Below are 19,186 nucleotides of genomic sequence, written 5' to 3' on the forward strand. Positions count from 1 at the left end.
TTTTATCAACTGTGTACTCTGCTAGGATCTACAGCAACTTCAAAGACATTATGAAGACTTGAGTCCTGTGTCAATAGTGTCCATTGTGGAAAGGTGCTGGGTCTAGCATAATGCTGACACTGTTTTATTTGTGGAAACCAAAATAACACAAGGTGACTTTTACCCTCTGACATTAAATGAGCCTTCTTTTCAGTGTACCGATAGGCCATTGTGAATGTTAACTTACAGACTTTACACCAGTTGTACGCATACTGGTACATGTACTATGCTGAAATAAAGAACAACCCCTCCCCCACCTCAAAAATGCATACTTTAAACATATGTATGGTACATTTCCAGCAATTGTTATTTCATCCAGGATAGTTTCTGGATGTCAACATATTATTAATTTACATGAATAATCTAAATGTACATGTATGTACCGGTAAATGATGTATACCGGTACATATACTGTACATGTACACATGTAGTATCATACCAAGGTCTTTTTACTGCACAGGTACATACATGTATGTGTACATGCTGCTTTGCAAAATCAATTATTTGACCCCATAAGTTTAGACATTTATTTGTTGACAAGTTGGGTTAGCCACATGTAATGCTGCTAAAGTGTTGTAATTTCTAAATTTGCATACATGTACATGTACATGTACATGATACCGTGAACATACATGTGCATGTGTATGGGTAGACATGTACTGTACTTGTCTGTAGGCAAACTTGATTTCACAATTCTGATTGGTCGATCCATGTCAACAAACTGTGATGTATAACCTAACTGCACGGTTCATATCAAACCCTACATAATGCAATGTTCTAACTCAATGCAATACGCTATTTTTATGCTACAAGCAAATGCACGTCTACATCACTGTAATTTAAAAGTGGCACGATTGCTGGCGCTGATCGCCACATGATTCTTAAATCCACGCGTACAATTTCCTTTCTCAGTGGAGGCCCTATTGTTATTGTTGTTATTGAAATAAAGTTAAAACACAAATAATTCGCATGCCTCCTAGAGAAAATTGCCAAATTGTGGTACATCGGTGTTACTGTTTTTGTCGTGCGCTGTATGATATTTTGGGTGTTTTGTATGTAAAGCACCCATAGGCAACTTTACCATCTTTACTGCATGTTCATTTTTTTTTGAAGAAAAATTTGTTATCCAGCTCGCGCTCTTGGAACTAGGAATAATGTAGTGCATACATGTATGTGTCCCTTATAGCACTTGGCCTTTGGCCTCGTGGCATACGGGACACAGATGCACTACATTATTCCGTGTTCCACTCGTACTCGTGTGATAAGAATATTTTCGTACCTCTGTCTTGGATACTGTCCATTTATTGGCCCTGAACGATCACATGACGGGTTGATATATGCGCCTATTACACTCACCGTGATATATCTCTTTCTGCACACACGCGCAAGACAGAAGAGCTTCGGGAAGTTCGAGGGCAAACATTTCCGCTCCTTTAGTAAGTTTTGCATGGTACCCATGATACATTTTGTGCGTAGGCTACCAGGGAATACGATCAAGAATTGCGCACATATAACAGACTTATTCCCATCCCCACAGTGTATAAGGTAATACAGGGACCACTAATACCAGACTACATGTACACACTGGTACCCACACTAGTTTTACATTAAAGATTACGCGATTAAAGAAGGTGAGGGAACATTGCATTTGCAGACGATATCGCTTACGTCTGTTTATTACAATTGTACACTTTGACAGTAGGCCTATCGTCTTCTGAAATTCAGGGCTTGTTTCTTTGGATAAATTCCTTAAGACAGAGGTGTAACAAAACAATTATTGACTGCTTTGGTGTGGATATGATGCCTCAGGGCACTATGCATCCTTCGGGTGTTCAAAGCATCATATCCTACACCGCAGCGGTCAACATTTGTTAAATGTACTTACCGGGTATATGTACCAGCAAGGTGTACAGCGTGTGTCCTGTATTTCTTTCCTGGTTTGTATCGCTCAGATAACAGTACATGTATGTACATGTACATGTATGTACGTTTATATACGTTACATGTATGTACAGTATACATGTATGTATGTTTTTACTGTACATGTACTCAATGAATGTCAAGTACCGATTGCAGTTAACAGAATACACCTTAGTTTACACATGAATACAACTAAATCTTGAAATTTGCAGCTACACGAAATTTATTTTTTAATCACTACATGTACACGCATACTGCACACATATTGGCCATCATTATAGGTTGGAATTTGTTCCCAGACATCACAAATAAAATTGCAAGTAAAACAATACGTTATTTCATTAGAATTAGTTCCATCATTTAATATTTTCAGATAAGTGGATGAGAAATTCTGATGATTTCTTTTATCATAAAGACGACCCAAAATGCTCATTATGCAGGCATGCAGCCTTCATTACTATTCATGTCTGCCCACCAGCAAGAAGAGTATCCGTTCTGGCCATTTACAAATGCAGTGACTGCCACATAGATTCTTTTGTGTGTAAACACGGAGGTGTGGATGCTGAGGCAGTGTGCAATCAATATACAACCCACATTGGCTGTAATTATGAGCCTAGAATTAACCCGTGCTGAAAGGTTTGCCATTGACGTCACTGTGTGGCTGTGGAAAACAGCCCTTTGGCAGGGGTTTCTACACACACCTGAGAGCTGCATAATAAAGATGTTGATATTTCCTAAAATCAAATAATTAATATTACAACCTCACCTTTTTTTGTTGCTGTCGGATAAACACATGTATATGTAGTACCTGAAATGTAATAGAGGATTGCTACGTGGACCAACATACATGTATTTTCATAGCTGCCTGAATGTACAGTTCTTGTAAATTCTGTTTTCTTATATTTTGTAGAAGACACATGTACTGTACATGCACCAGTACCGGAATTTCATTTGAAGCTTATGCATTAATTCATGTGCATGCACACTGTACATCTGTATTTTAAAAAAAGTTAACTACCGGTAGTGTACATACATGTATGTTCATGTACAGTACATGCAGTATTTCACATTATAATGTGATTTGTTCTTGTCACATTTACGGTACTGTGCAAATTGTTTTTAATTTAAGCCAAGTGGGTTACGCTGCATGTACATGTACATCAAACTGATTTGATATTTGATAATTTATTCACTTCATGTACCACATGCATTCAGGTGCAAGTCCAATTATACTGGTACCCGGTACATTGCAAATACACTGTACATGCTCTTGTACTGGTATGTACATGTATGTTGTACAGTACATGTAGACATTTGTATTACAACATGAATACCACTATTATACAATATGTAACTGTGTTCTTATTAATGTTGTAAGGAATAAAAAGCAGTTGCTTCCTGGATGTTGCACTGGTACAGAAAGTGACAATGATATTTTATTACAGGTCTGTATAATTAGGCAGTTCGCCGTTCTTGTGATTCATATCATATAATGCACTGTTAACGTGTACATGTACATGGGTATGGATGCCCTGAGTAATAATAAAACACCGGTAGATCCTCGTTCAGGAAATTCATTCTTGGTGGAAACAAAAGCACAAGCACAGTTACATGTACCGGTACATATACATTGACGTTTTTACCAGCACACGCAAACTTATGCAAGATGCAGATGTTACTGTGCCTCTGAAGCTCATTATGCGCCGTTTGTCAGTAGATATTAATCCCAATGGCTGTTTAGTCTGCATATAAAGCAAGGTGTGGGAACCACATGCAAATTAGGCATACCATCAGAAATCCACCAGCTGGTGATTCACTGACAGCAGTATTTTTTTCTCCTACATTGACGTGTGAGGTCATTTGTGATAAATTTCCTCGTATACATGTACCGTAGCCCCCATATTCATAGCTTTTTATATTTCAAACTGGCCCAAATCTGTTTAGAAGGTATTGAATTAAAATTTCAAGTATCGGCGTACATATACACACATATGAATGTACCTATTCCAGTATTTTAATTAGTGCACCAACATGTACTGGTACATTTAGTTACATTTAATTCTAAGGAAAATGAGTAATTTCTGGTTTTATTTTTTTAGCTGTGTTAAATTTAGCCTCAAATTCTTATTTTTATGCATTTTGACTCTTTATGAGGCAGATACAGCTAAGCTGCATGTACATTGTACATGTAGAAGTATTTGCTTTATATACAACAGAAAAAAATATAAACAGGGAAACAGCTGGTCATTATAATGGAGTATGATTAACATTTAGTTGCCAGGGACATCCAGTTGCGTACATGCCAGCGACAGCATAAATCATAATATTTTTTGCCACTTGAAAGGATACTTACTGTATGTCTCTTACTCAGACATGTGGATGCCAAAGGCATGTGAATTGCAGAACATTACAGCTCATATATACGTACAGAATACATCTAAATGCACTGCATTCCCTGAAATTTGAGCAACCTTTTGCATGTGAAATAACGCAACAAATTTACATCAAGCCAATAGAGTGTACTGGTATGCATGAAAATTATCTGGAAAAACATACACTACCGGTACATTTTAAAGATTAGGGACTTATACACTAGTATTTTGTTTAATGTACTTCTTGTAGCTTTCATATATGATGATACTTAGTAAAGGGCGACCATGAAGTAGGAAAAGTTTAGCCCGCTTTACAAAACAGATGTACATATAGTATATACATATACCATACCGGCAGCTACATGTACAATGTACATGAACTAGTATTGTTTGCTAACTGCTACAGTAAATGTATGGGAACATATGCGAATCGTCTTAAATTGTGTTTCACTGTTAACAAATCATTGATTAATTATTTTTTGCAACCGTCTTGTTCTTTGAAACCTTGCCTTTTCAATTGTACATGTATGTACATATATGTATGCGTATTCCATACCATGAGTGTGCATTCCTTTTGAACTGCCGATGAAAGGAATTCCAAAATTTAATCCTGAGCTTTTTTTTTGGCTTGTCCATATGCAGATGGATTGCTGGACGATGGTCGGCATGATCAGATTGTGCCCTCCCTCAGCTCTCCCGGTCATATTTCTCCACGATCGAACCCAGACTACGGAATTGAGAGGTTCTCCAGGAAAGTGTTTGTGGGTGGCTTGCCGCCTGATATTGATGAAGGTAGGTTGTGACAGAGCGTGGGCTGGCGCAGGGGAAACGGTTGAGTGGTTCGTGAGCTGGGTATTTCATTCACCAGCTCCAATTAAAAACAAAAAATAACATTGTCTATAAGTATCTAGCAGTTCCGCTCCCCCAACCTCCACCAGCCCCTCCAAAAAAAGAGCTAGGAGAGTGAATTGAAACAGACTTATCAAATTAACTTCAATTTCAACTGTTTGTCTCACGGTGTATCTCTGAGGCTTCAGAACAATCTACGGACATCTTCTTTCTTATATATATTTGTCTATTCCAATAGTACAATAGCTACCGGTAATGGATATGTGTGAGAGACTCAAGGCTAAGATAAATCAAAACGACAGTCACATATACATGCACTACAGTGGTTTTTAAAGTTGGGGCACTTGCAATTTAATATTGAATATCGGAGGCGCTCATTTTTCAGAACAGCTCATACATATTTCCCACAATAAAGCCAGGTGCCACTCTTAGTTGAGTTTTAGTCAAAATTTGTTTCAAAGAAATAAACCACCATTGCTGCAAAAGCCTTTCCCAATTTGCCATTTTTAATTTGATGCTACTAAAAGCTCTTTCGTGTGTTATCCTGCGTATCCAATCATGGCTTGTATTGATCAGGGAGGCCTTATAATAAATACAGTAACAGTAGTCATTGATGAAAGGTCAAGTTGATTAGATGCTACCATGTGGAATATGAAGCTGATGCTGTGGCAGACCACTGACATAGACAGTGATGAGCGACAACATCTTGCATTGCATTCATGGCCTTGATAAGAGCACTCATTACCTGCATATGTATACATGGAAAAAGATCTTATGATGTAAAGTACATACTTTTCTACATTCAAGCTACATGTTGGTGTGACTGTATGTGTCCATATGCATGTACGTGTACATGCACAGTGTTACATGTACATGCACCGTACATTTAATTTAATAAATGCAAACAGAGCTCACAGGCAAAAGTGCATGTATTTCTTGAGAGCATTAATAAAAAATTTATAGTTGATGCAAATTTGATGCAATCACAAACATTGGTGAGGACACTCTTACACAGCACGCACAGTTGAACAAATTGGTCAATTCTTTTTGTGAGCAAAGGGGGTAGTTGGATATTTGAAAGTGAGCATTATTATTCAGATGTCAGTGCTACAATGTATGATAAAAAAATTGCTCCCACTTTCTTTACTGCAGAGGAGATCACAGCCAGTTTCCGACGTTTTGGCAGTCTCGTAGTTGACTGGCCCCACAAAGCAGAGAGCAAGTCGTATTTCCCACCCAAAGGTACTGGACAAAACCCCACGATGAAACAAATTCACTGTGATTCCTTCACAGTCCTATCCCATTACATATTCTCTATTCTCCCGCCGGTGTCTGGGGGCTTTTGTCAGAGCCTAAGCTGTGTCTTGTAGAAGTGTCAAGTAACATTGAGCCAACGGTGTTCTTACAGTGATGCCCCTTCATTCGAAGAATCCCAAGGAGTCACATTTTTGCTTCTCGTTAACAAAAAATAAAGTTGTGGGAGAGGGGGGCTTGAAAACACTTGAGGGGTTTCAGAGTTTCAGCCTGTTCAGTCCAGGGCAAGTTTACAGACGCGTCAATTGTATGACGGTAATGCTGGCCACGTCTTGACTGCCTGGCAGGAGGCTATCTTAAGTGATAGTGTAATGGGTCTTGTGATACTAAGAAGGCCCCCAAGATGCCACCTAAAAGGAAGCTCATGTATCTGATTGCAGGGTTGAAGCACTGCCTTCAACCATGACCGTATTAGTGCAGGCACTGGAAAAGGCACTGTTGGTACATTCAGTATGCCAGAGACGTTGCTGGAGCTGTCATAATGGCGCAGTCTGTGTTGGGTCATTTGAGATTGAGGTGCTGTCAGAAATGTCCGATGCATGTTCACTTGAGAGTGCCAAAATGCTTCTCTCTATAGGGGTAGACAAAAACAAGAGAGGGAAATGTCGGGTGCAGAAATGGCACATTACATTGAACAGTTTCATGCTTGTCTTGTATGTTTTTTCCACTCCCTGTTTTGTGTTGTGTATAATTTATGACCAGCCCCCTCCCCCAAAAGACCTCCAGCTTGCCAGCCCTTGACGAACAGACTCCCACCCATAAAGCATAGTTTTGAGTTCCTCACTTGACGTCCTTTGCATTTCGTGCTGATGATGTCTGATAATGTTGTCCCCCTAGGTTATGCATTCCTCCTGTTCCAAGACGAGCGGTCTGTGCAGGCACTGATCGAGGCATGCATTAAGGAGGAGGACAAACTCTATCTCTGCGTCTCAAGTCCGACCATTAAAGACAAACCCGTAAGTCAGTGCTTGTTAATTTGACTGGAGAAATGACTTTGGTGTGAATGACCGCCCAAAACCTTTATTGTGAAACCCTTGTTATGGCTTGTATGTGGCATAGTCAATGAAATACAGAAATATTGACAGTTATTGTGTGTTGGAATCAATACAAAAGAGTTTTTTGTGTGATACAGGCATTGCATCTGATGTCATTGAATGTTTTCAAACAAAATTCACAAATTTGTATTAGATTAAAAAAAAAATAAAAAAATACAAGGAAACCTGTATTGTTTATTCCTTGTACTTTTGAAAAAGCACTACTTACATATTATAAGGTGCTCGTATTTTGTGAAGCAGTGTTCGCCGGGTTGAGCCATGTCCTTTTAAGAAGACAAACAAATCATCACCAGTTTTCAAGAGGCATCCTTAATTTTCCCTGACAGGATTGAAATCATGCTCAGCTAGTTGAGATTCCCAGCTGATCACCCCAAAGCCAATCTCCTGCCTGAACCCTACCCGGCCTTGCATATTTCATGACCAGGCCAACACCCCACAATAATGATGCAGGCGCAGGGGTGCAGGCAGTCGTCTTGTATGCAAGACTCATTTATCATTCTGGGAAAGGACCCATTTGGATGAGATTTCCCCCCCCCCCGACCGCAAAACGGGAATGTTGACCTGTGAATATCTTTGGCCTCTCTGTCTGTCTCTCTCTCTCTCCCTTCATTTTTCTTTGTTTTTTCTGAAGCAAATTGAGTGATTCATGCGGGATGTCTCCCATCAGTACGTCTGATAAGGAGGAAATACCAGTCAAAAATACATGCCGTGCCTGTGCTTAATGTAGTATTTCTTGAAGGGACGAATGATAATTTGAAAAGGATATTCTCCATGAGAAAGTATGCCTCACAGGTTATTTTTACTCGTAATGGTATGACATGGTTACTAAAAAGGCACAATCTTGCGTGGAAAATAGTGTTTTCATGATCCTCTATTCAATTGAAACATGTTGCATGTGTTCTTATTTTTGGATTTTTCTTGCTTGAAATACTACTCTGGTGAAACAATAATAATAAGCAGTAAAAAAAAGGAGAGATTGTGCTCTTACACGTACTGGTATACTTAACGAATGTACAAATAGTTGTGGTTGTAAATATAATGTACATGTTCATGCACTTTTGTCAAATTATGTAGAAGATGTCTTCAAATTTACAACGTATATGAACATGTATACACACATTTTGTAAATTGTAATCAGACAATCGCAGTTGCACCCAAAGCAAGGCATGTTGATAAGAAAAGTTTGATTTGACTTTGACTTGGGTTACTGTCAGAAACTTTCCACCCACAGTACCATTCACTATTGACATATATTTCATAAATTCTGCATGGAACAGTGTACAAATTTGGAATCAGTTTGTTGGTGCAAAGATGTTTTAAGGGGGAGACAGCATTCAGACATACATGTAAATTTAATGAAAATTTCTGTGATTTATGAGCGTCAAAGACAGTAGTCTTTTCTTAAGCCACGCAAAATTGCTACTGGTCTCATGATTCTGTACATTTCTTCTTTTTGGTTAGGTCCAAATCCGCCCCTGGAACCTTGCTGACAGCGACTTTGTTTTGGATGGCTCGCAGCCTCTGGACCCCAGGAAAACAATATTCGTTGGAGGAGTGCCCAGGCCTCTCCGAGCGAGTAAGTTTGATTATGGGGTTCTTGGATCGTGTTTGAACACGTTTCCTCATATTCCTCCCAATCGCAGGTTATTCAGTGTGTCTGTGCTTCTGCTCCAGGCATCTTTACACTGCTTAAGCCCTGCTGTGGATATGATGGTTTCAGCTGTGCAGTTTATAAATAGGCCAGCTGAAGAGGGATTGTGAAAATGGAAGGGAAATTATTCGGCTGTATGACTCAGAATTTAAAAATATTTCTGTGACTGGTCAGCTCTTTTATGAGTTTGTTACTACACTGACATGTAGATCAATCTATAACCTAATGCTGGAATGTCTCCACAGGCCACCAGTGACCCTGAGAAGGTATCTCTTATGTATTGGTCAGTCTGGCCATCCTGTCGTCATGGTCTAACTGGTCTAATGGATTAGACACCCTAATAGACTGCTGTCCCTGTTGTCCAGTCCACATGGGTCAAAGTACGTCCACCGCCCCCTCCTACAAGCTGTGGCATTTTTCCGATCAGCAAAAACCTGAATGGACATGGACATGTGTGGAAGCCATAGGAAATCAATTAGCAATTTCCTTCCTCCGTCCACCTGATACAGCCACGGTCTTCCCTTATTGGCCTGAGTCATTTTGGCACCTGTGAATGGGGGTTCACCTACGTGTCGCATAATTTAATTGCAGCCCTTCACCCCCAAGTTGTCTGACGAGAATTGTTGTCTGTACTTGATTTAATTTACAGTGCCAACAATGCCTACCTGCCTAAAAGCACTTCAGGATACCTATCAGTGGTTCTTCCATTTTGAAATACTATGCTGTTTGAGAGGAGGGGGGGAATTTTCGGAAATCTCTGGAAATGCCCCTTGAGATGCTTACACCCACTCTGCACTTATTAGAAATTCGCCTCACAAAGACCCCTGGCTTTACTGTTGTGAAAATTAGCCTACTACAGGATTACTTCCCTCCTGATTATTTGTGATGAAGGAAGTGACGCTGTCTTGACAAAGAGCACATCTGAAATCCTGCAAGATACAGTGACAAAATAGGTTTACGTTGGCATAATAATCATTAACATAGAATTGTAAAAAAATACTGAATTACATTTTGTTTTAATGCAATCCATTCATTTTATCTTTAAATAGGTGAAAATATGGGATTTTTACTGGTAAAGCATGTCTTGTTTGCTTTTTGTTTTGATTGATGGAAACACATAACCCCTGAATTGTTATTGTAAAATGTCACAATCACATGATAGTGTCACTGTTGTTTGGACAAAATTTGAAGGATGGAAGTTTTTTTGTTTTATTCATAGAAATGGGTGATTCTTTTTCATTCTTTGATAGAATATGAAACGCCAGCAACCCTGTAATGCAGATCTCATCCTTCCAAAATCTGATCAATCACTTAAACCTTGAAGCCTGACATTTAGAAATACCCTGACAACGTCGTAGTATTGTTAATACATGTACCACGTTAATTTCCCCTTCCACCCCTGAGCCTGTCCTACATCTTCAACCTGATTGTTTGTTCTCTTTCCAGTTGAGCTGGCCATGATCATGGATCGTCTGTACGGAGGGGTGTGCTACGCTGGCATCGACACGGACCCGGAGTTGAAGTACCCCAAGGGTGCCGGCCGGGTGGCTTTCTCCAATCAGCAAAGCTACATCGCCGCCATCAGCGCTCGCTTCGTGCAGCTCCAGCATGGCGATATTGACAAGAGGGTAAGGACAAACACATCTGGTCACAGAGACATGCTCTAGACACCCCCCCCCCTTTTGGCTTTGTCATTCATTCTTGTTCTGCCTATTCCAGACTTCCAGTATTCGATGAGGTATTACAGCTTTTGCCTATGAGCTGTTCATTTTGTTGCTCTCCTTAGCTTACGTTCAGTGTGGCACCTACTAGGTTGAAATGCATTTCACCTTGTACACATACCAATACAGTAAATTAGCTGTAAAAATTGCCTTACATGTCATCAAGCAATGAGCATACACACATGCCAGGCAAGGAATGCTTTTAGTGATAACAAAATCAATGTCCTCTTGAAGAGAGATTGGCATTTTTACCCATTCTTAACAAAACTTACCCTTGCTTTGCCTGAATTTTTATATTTCTGTATTTCAGATGTGAATTTTTTTTAAGTATGTCTCTTGAGTAGGATTATATTCTCTCAAACTTGTGTACATTCAGTAAGAACTGCATTTCATGTGTAAATGTGCTTGTTCATGTACATAACATGTGCATGTAGCACTACAGACATTTTTCCTCCATGTATTGAGTGGTGTGACGGGGGATTTTGTTTATGCACAGACACCAGTTTTCTCTCATGCCAAACCTTGATCCCATTCGTGCCTCTGCACCATATGGACACCAATGTTAATGCGCTCACCACCCACGCAGTATCATCTGATCTGTCTGAAATGCTTCACCCTGTAGCTACCGGCATGTAATTCATTGTGTTGTTCATTCACATGGACATTGAAATTTACTACAAAGGTTACATGGATAGCATTGCACATGTAACTGCATGAAAGCCTAATTGATTGGCCATTCTCAACAGTGGTTTGAGCTCACATTAAAAAAATCGCAACATTTGAAAGCTAATTTGGATACAAATTGTACACGTAAATGTGGAAAAAAATGAGCTGATTTTAGAAATCACTTTGAATTTTTAAACAAGAAACTGGAAAGCTCACAATACACTGTGTTTAGAAAAAAAAAATTATAAATCTGGATTTCTTGGCGGTACCAGCATGGTAATTTCAGTCCATGATATTGTGGCACGTGGAACTGCATGTTCACTGTAACATTTGGCTGCAAGTTTGATGGTCGGTATGGTCCAGCAGTATCTCTGCAGATAATCCTCGATTGCATTGCATGAAGCTGCTCAGGGATATTTGCATGGACTAATGAGACTGGCACCCCCAGACTGCAATTTGGCCCTTGTACAGATGTTTGCATAAATTTGTAACCTGCATTAAGGAGTAGTCATAACATGGCGTAGATATTACAGCCAGGTTTTCATGTTTATGTTAATTTAGCATCGACTTTGAGAGTGGAGTCTGTTGTTTTTTGTTATTGTGTAAACATCCCTGTGTCGATGAGTACTTGTACATACATACATGTGTACATGTGCATGGAGTATATAAATGCAAATTGCTTTAACAATGCAGGTTGAGGTGAAACCATATGTCCTCGATGATCAGATGTGCGACGAGTGCCAAGGTGTTCGCTGCGGTGGCAAGTTTGCCCCTTTCTTCTGTGCCAATGTGACCTGCCTCCAATACTACTGCGACTTTTGTTGGGCTGCCATACACGCCCGCCCTGGACGGGAATTCCACAAGCCCCTGGTCAAGGAAGGAGGGGACAGGCCCAGGTCTGTGCCGTTCCGCTGGTAAGTGACCTACCGAAGCCAGCAGGGGAGCCCAAGAAATAGGTGGGGCGAGGCAAACAACTTTTAGTGTCAACGGTCTTGAGGTGAAAAAGTTTTTAAAAATAAATTTGACGGTTGCATTGGTCTTACAAAATGTAGAAGTGGTTTTGTGTTGTAGTGGAAATGTGTCTAAACCTGTAATTATTTCAAATGAACTATTTTTGTAATGTCATATTGTATTAGTTTGATTTCTGGTTCAGACAACTTTCCCCTATGTGGCACAAACTCGTAACTTTGAGATTCAGAGCAGAGCTGTTCTCACAGCTTCTAAGGGCTGCATTAAACAATAAAAAGACTGTTACAGAGTATGCAGGGCTACTGGCATGCAGTCCTGCCTTTTCCCATTGCTTTCATTGGAGTTGGTGAAATTTCAAAGTTACGTGAAGATGCAGAACTCTGGAAAACTGTGGGCGTAGAGAAAAGAATCAAGTTATTCTGTTATGTCTTCTTCTTTGAAAAAGCACGTGATGCTCAACACATTAGCATTTGGTAGCAAAATGTTCATACAGTGTAGGTTGAGAAACTTTGAATTGTTACTCTTGCAATTTACCGATTACCCATGTCTCGGCATGTAGTGAGGTCGCATTCGGTTCCCAATAGTTTAATCTTAAATCTGATGCCAAAATGATGTGTGCTAATACTTCATGAAATATTGGATTCGACGTAAAGCCTTGTTCCTCCATGTATATTTGACACATGCTGATTTGAAATAACAACCATGATCTAGACTTGGCCATTGCAAAATGTCACACCTTTTTTGACGACAAACTAAGTCAGTTTCCTTGCGGCTTAACTGAAAATCCCATTTCTGTCTGAGTCAACTCTAAGCCCTTTATACCAGACTGGTTACGCTCCTTTATTCTGAAACACTGACTCAGTAAAAAATGAGTAGACTTAAAGAGACAAATTGTGCCTGTTTAACGGAAGTTTCTAATATACAGTAGATGAGCCACTTAACACTTTATGTCGTTAACCTTTATGCACGTTTTCGTACTGTGTTTTGCAATCGTACAGTACATATGTATCCAGTTGTCATTGTGATGCTAAACTGTCTAAAGATATGAAATGTGCTGTCTATCTCTTTTTGAGTCAGTTGTGACCAGTATGTGGCTGTGCTCTTGCATTTTTTCCCTTAAACCAGATAAAACACTGTCATGGTTTACAAATAGACAAACTTGTAGTCACATACATGTATAGGCATGGTAGGTCAGGTCACGTTCAATGTCCCAAATTAATCCACACTGCAGCATGTAAACGTGTTACCTTGAGATTAGAATTACATTTCATTAAAAGATCACCAAAGCATACCTACTGTGCAATCAAGAATGTGACGCCCGAACTACATGTAACATGCATATATGTTATGCAATCTGTGTCTATTTAAAACAAAAAACGTGTGCTAAATAATAACAGCCAAATTGTGCACAAACAGAACTGTACTAGATTTTTACATTTGTAGAGTTTCTAGTTTAATCTTCCACTTTTTCAAATTTTTATTGTTGAAATTACTGTGCGGTTGTTGTACATGTACATGTATGAGTACTAGAACAGTTTATATAAGCTGACAATATAAATGCTGGCGGTACAGAAGTATCTCAAGTGCTAATATAAATCAACTTGGCATGTGTGAACTTTATATTACATATTATTTTTTAGATGAGCAAACGGGTCATTCATACACTTTTATACGAAGCAGATTTTCTTCTCTTTTTTTTTAATGGGAAACAAGTCTACCGTGGACAATCCTGTTACGGCGTGTCAAATTACCACATGTGCAATGTTTTCTCATGTTTTTTTTTATGTGTTGCTGTGGTTCATGGCAATGGCCCACAGCAGTCACTGAAACATACATGTGTAGGTACATGTATATGTGGCACTGAAATAGCATCCGTTTTGTTTGAAGTTGGATCGGAAATCTTGCGTTTAAATTGGTTTGAGTGAACCAAAAATCAGTTGAAGAGCCTGCATCACATAATTTATGTGTATAACAACTGGATCTTATTATTGAACAAGCATGTCCCACTTCTGATTCTTCCTTCTACATGTATGTTGTGTACAATGTAGTAACCTTTGATTACTAGATATATACCCTCTATACCTTGTGCATGTGATTTGTGTTGGTTTGGGTTTTTTTTACCATTGCTGCAGAGGTGGATTATAATATTATTGTAGAACCTGTATTCTGCCTGCGGATGTATTCACTGGATGTAAGTATTGTGAACCCTGTTTGACGTGAAACACTGACAAAAAAATGAATTGACACCAATAGATTGGTTTGTAGTCAGTCAGTAAATGGATGTTTGCTGTTAATTTCAAGTAACAGTTAACCAGATAGAAAGAGGGAAAATTTGCTGTCCATACGACAAAGTAGAAAGATGATTTTGTGTGCGACTAATAAATTCTAAGAGGTAAAAAAGAATTTGTTCAACTTCAATCAATTCACAGTACAGTATTTGTGCAAAGTTGCCTCTGTGTGTTGAATCGACCAAGTGTACATTGCTCATTTATTGCATATATATTTCTTGTTAACTTAAAAACCAGAATTCCTTTTAACAAGATTTTTCCACAGTTTTAGTGAGTAGATTTTTTCCCCTTTGTACATGTACTGGAGTAAAATATTCATGACCTGTTGTTGGAGAATTATAGCTTCATTAGATGGTGTATTGTGATTGTTGAAAAGCAGAGAATTGATGCATTCTTGTTGTAAGTCAGTTCACATAATATCCTTGTGTCTTAAATATTGGCTTTGATGGGCACTTGCCTGGTATTACTACAGTTTTTTTCAATTTTCACAGAGCATTGAAATTTAGCATTTATCCACACAAATGTTTCCATTTGTAATTTATTTATGACATAAAATTCTCAAAGGTTAAGACCTAGACATGAGTTGAAGTGCATGTGTGACTGTAAAAAAATTGATGTGGGAGACTTTTTAGATTTTTTGCTTTTGTATCTATTCTTAGAAGCATTTTTAAAAAAGAATGAAAAATATGAGCTTTATAAAAAAATCATATCAAGAAGTTAATATTCATTTGGCCCATTTCATACTCTGGGTGCAGTATTTTTTACTGAGGATTATTACAAGAAAAAAATGCCATAGATGCCATTTTCACTCTAGAATTTTTTATAAAAAAATAATTTTCATATTTACAGGTAATTATTCATTCTTTGAGATCATTTATGTGCCTGTTTAATATTCAGGCAAAGCTGTCTGCACAGTCTTGCTATATTTTGTTTGTCACTGGGTTAAACAACCGAAAGGCAAGGTTTGATTTTGTGAGTTTGTGTTACCTGAAATTTGATAGTTACATGTATGTATTATAATAATTTATAAATTTTTTTTTGCAATTGGACTAATTCGGGAAATAGGACAAAAATCGTCGTATAGTTTTTGGAATGACTGATATTAATGCTCTCACTGTGCACATGATGAGACTTATCCGGATTTTTCATGCTTGTTGAGCATTTTCATTTCCTAAATGCAAAGGGGTGGCCAGTTTTTGGAGTTAAGGCTGCTCATTCTTGTAACATACAGTTTTCATCTCATTATGTTTTGTTTTGTTTTGGAAAGGTTTGTAATGGATTTGATTGACTCTGGGATTGTATTCCACCTTTATACGCTTTGTTTGCTCAGTGTGGTTTTTATTCAGCGCCATTTTAGATTTTATTTCGTCTCCAATATTTTAGCTACCCCCCCGGAATGTTGTAGAGGGATGTTGTACTTGTCTCTTTAGTCAAGTCTTGGTAGATACTGTCAGGTTAATGGTGCTACATTGTTTATTATCAAAACAGAGGATGTACTTTGTGTGGATAAACTAGACGATTATAAGTTAATTAAGGACTCAGAAGTCTTTGGTATGTGGATGGAGTCCTGAACAGGGCTTGAAAAAAATCATTTTTTTCCCAGTGCAATATTTAATTGATTTTTTTTAGGAGTGTAATCTGTATTCAATGCATGATGGCTTGATAGACAGATTGGTTGAAGCTTGACCATCTGACTTTATTTTTTTAATTTTTCGTATGAATGTTTTGAACCGGTAGATTCTTAGAAAATTGGTTGATTCTTTTTGGTGGTTTTTTTGGTTAGCTGTAATAAAAATACCTCAGCTCATGTGTTTGCAGTTTGAACCAACGACCCATAGTGTACGGTTTGGAGACACACAAAAAAGTTTATTTTTCTGTTCAATTTCTAACTTAATTTATTACACCTGTACAATCCTATTTACATGTAAGTGAAACAGAAGTCTCTCTTTCACAGAGTGCCAGGCACGATTTGATTTGTATTTATTGTTTTTTTTATTCTTTAGATCCTCTGTATCAGTAAGACATTTATGATTGGGCCTCCACAGAAGAGTCAATGCCATGCTTCAGTTAGGTGTAGTTTCAGAGGGACAATAAAATAATAATTCTCAATATTACAATAGAAAAATGGTTAATCACCGATCTTTGCTCACACTGTAATACTGAGTGCTCTATTTATGTAGAAAACATACCCTCAATATTAACTGCAGTCATTTGTTTGAGTGTGTAACATCTTAGAAAAATCTTGAGTAAAGAAAGAAAATCGTTGTCACTTTGAGGAATCTCCTCCCAGTTTTTTGCATTGTATTTAAAGAATGCCACAACTCGTGTTGTTACATATTGCCTGCATTTGAAAAGTTTGATTGCCAAAAGATATGTAGCCTGTTCGTATTTCCAACTTTGAAAGGATAGTTGTTATGTGCACCATAAGCCCTGATTCACAAATTGCTGTTTAAAAGATGTAGCAATCAGACCTGCTTTTGATTGAATGGGGAAAATGGATGATAATGCAGTGTGGTGCATTCAGAATCTTAAAATAGAACCCTCTGTTTCTCATTGTCAGAATTCGACATTTGCAGTGCTGACATATATCTGACACAGAAACATGTAAATTGTGTCAGAGAAGAGATTGAGTGCATTTATGCAGATTCTTTTACCAAAACCTAAACACTTCAGTGTGGTCAGTCTGTAGAGAAGATGTAACCAATTTGTCAGGTTTTGAAACTCCACAAAAGTCAGTGATTGCACTGCTTTCTACACTTGCAAAAGTCACCGATCCACAAAACGTGACCAAAGTCAAGCTTTGCATCCTAAGAGCAAGAGACTGCAGTGGTCAGAAAATGTCCAAAGCAGTGTCAAAAATTATAGTTATCTAGTCTCTAGAAAGTCTCTATCTTAACGGTCTTGTGGACACATCTTGACACTCACGTGTATTCCTGTGGACCAAGTGAAAATTTGATGGATCCCAACATTACTGTCAACTCCAGTTGGAATTAATAGTGATTGTTCATAATTCCTGATGCAATGCAATCTCGCTTGGCCTTTGTGATATGTATAAACCCAGTTCTTCTCCTTTCCTTTATACTGTTTTGCTTTGGCTTTTTTGTAAGTCTCTTTTTTTTTCTTGACTTGAAACGAGATGTCGTTTAATCAAATTGATTATATTTTGAAGTGTTGTTTTCTAATGGATCATTGTTATATGAAATAGAAATAAGCAATTGAATGTGTTTGATGACCATAGCTTGCCGCATCAGAGATGTAGCACATGTGTTCGATTTGTTTTGCTATTTAAATTTTGTAGTAGTAAAAAAAAAAAAAAAATCCCAGATTTTCCTCCAGCATATTCAAATTCAGTTTTGTAAAATTAAAGCGTGTATTTATAGTAATTTGTAATCTAAATTTCAAGGGTGACAACTGAAATTGTGATTATAGTAGGTGAAATGTAATATCTGTTTGTAGTGGAGGGCAAAATTGTTGGCTTGGAAAACTTTCTGCACCATTGAACACAAACACAATTTGTACTTTTCCTTTTTTTTGAAAAACAAAAACCTGTTAACCACCATTTTTGTGACTTGAATTAAACAAGACTTGTCAAGCCACTTTTGAAAAGCTGAGGCATTATTTGTAACTTTGTAAAAGTCCTTTTCGATCATTGCTGTTTTCTTTTAAAAGAATTTTTGCCACTGCATGCATTTTTTCTAGCTTCGTTTTGGAAAGTAGTTTTTATAGGACACTGTATTGCGTTTATCAATGCGACATTCGTATGGCCAGCTGTAACCCAATTTTCTTCTAAATAAGGGTTTTTTGAAAATCAGTTGTTCAGTAAAAGAAAATCATACCAAAGTTTCTATTGTTTTGAGGCATGTAAGGACAAACACCATGTTTACTTTTTGGGAAAAAATGATGACTTTGAGTTTTGGGTGGGACTTGTTTATATAATGCATTCCATATTTTTGTTTGGATGTTATTTTTCCTTTTTTGTCTATATAAATTAATAGTTCAAACAAAATTGTAAGAAAGATTTACATCAGAGTATAGTTTTCATTGATAATCTTTTTAAACATTTTTCTCAGCATTTTCTATGAAACATCTTAAGAAAAAATTGTCATATTTTGTGTGCTTATAAGAATTCGTAATAGATCTTAAACGCATGTATATCTTTTCTGTTACAGTGTACAGTTATTTTTGTCTATATATTTTATTGTTTCAGGAGTTCATAATTTTGACAAGGAAAAGTGAAGCCATTTTCGTATGGTATTTTTAGGTATTTCGTTTTGGTTAATCTTCAGAACCCTTTCACATTTTGAGCTCTTTGTGCGAACCTTAATAAAAATTGGTGAACAAA

The 19,186-nt window shown here is 37.8% G+C and overlaps 1 protein-coding gene across 1 annotated transcript in view; it reads left to right on the plus strand.

Annotated features, from left to right (window-relative positions):
* The window catches only part of LOC110981266 (cytoplasmic polyadenylation element-binding protein 2-like), a 29,532-nt gene extending 10,346 nt beyond the window's left edge, over positions 1-19,186 (plus strand). The window contains exons 3-8 of the mRNA XM_022238684.2: positions 4,974-5,123; positions 6,333-6,422; positions 7,332-7,450; positions 9,011-9,125; positions 10,647-10,828; positions 12,281-19,186. Of these exons, the coding sequence (XP_022094376.1) occupies positions 4,974-5,123; positions 6,333-6,422; positions 7,332-7,450; positions 9,011-9,125; positions 10,647-10,828; positions 12,281-12,505 (881 nt within the window). The 3' untranslated portion in view covers positions 12,506-19,186. The remainder of the gene's footprint in view (positions 1-4,973; positions 5,124-6,332; positions 6,423-7,331; positions 7,451-9,010; positions 9,126-10,646; positions 10,829-12,280) is intronic.

The sequence above is a fragment of the Acanthaster planci genome, linkage group LG13 (genome assembly GCF_054643075.1).
Source record: "Acanthaster planci isolate LZ-2023a linkage group LG13, COTS_SCS, whole genome shotgun sequence".
Classification (NCBI taxonomy): domain Eukaryota; kingdom Metazoa; phylum Echinodermata; class Asteroidea; order Valvatida; family Acanthasteridae; genus Acanthaster; species Acanthaster planci.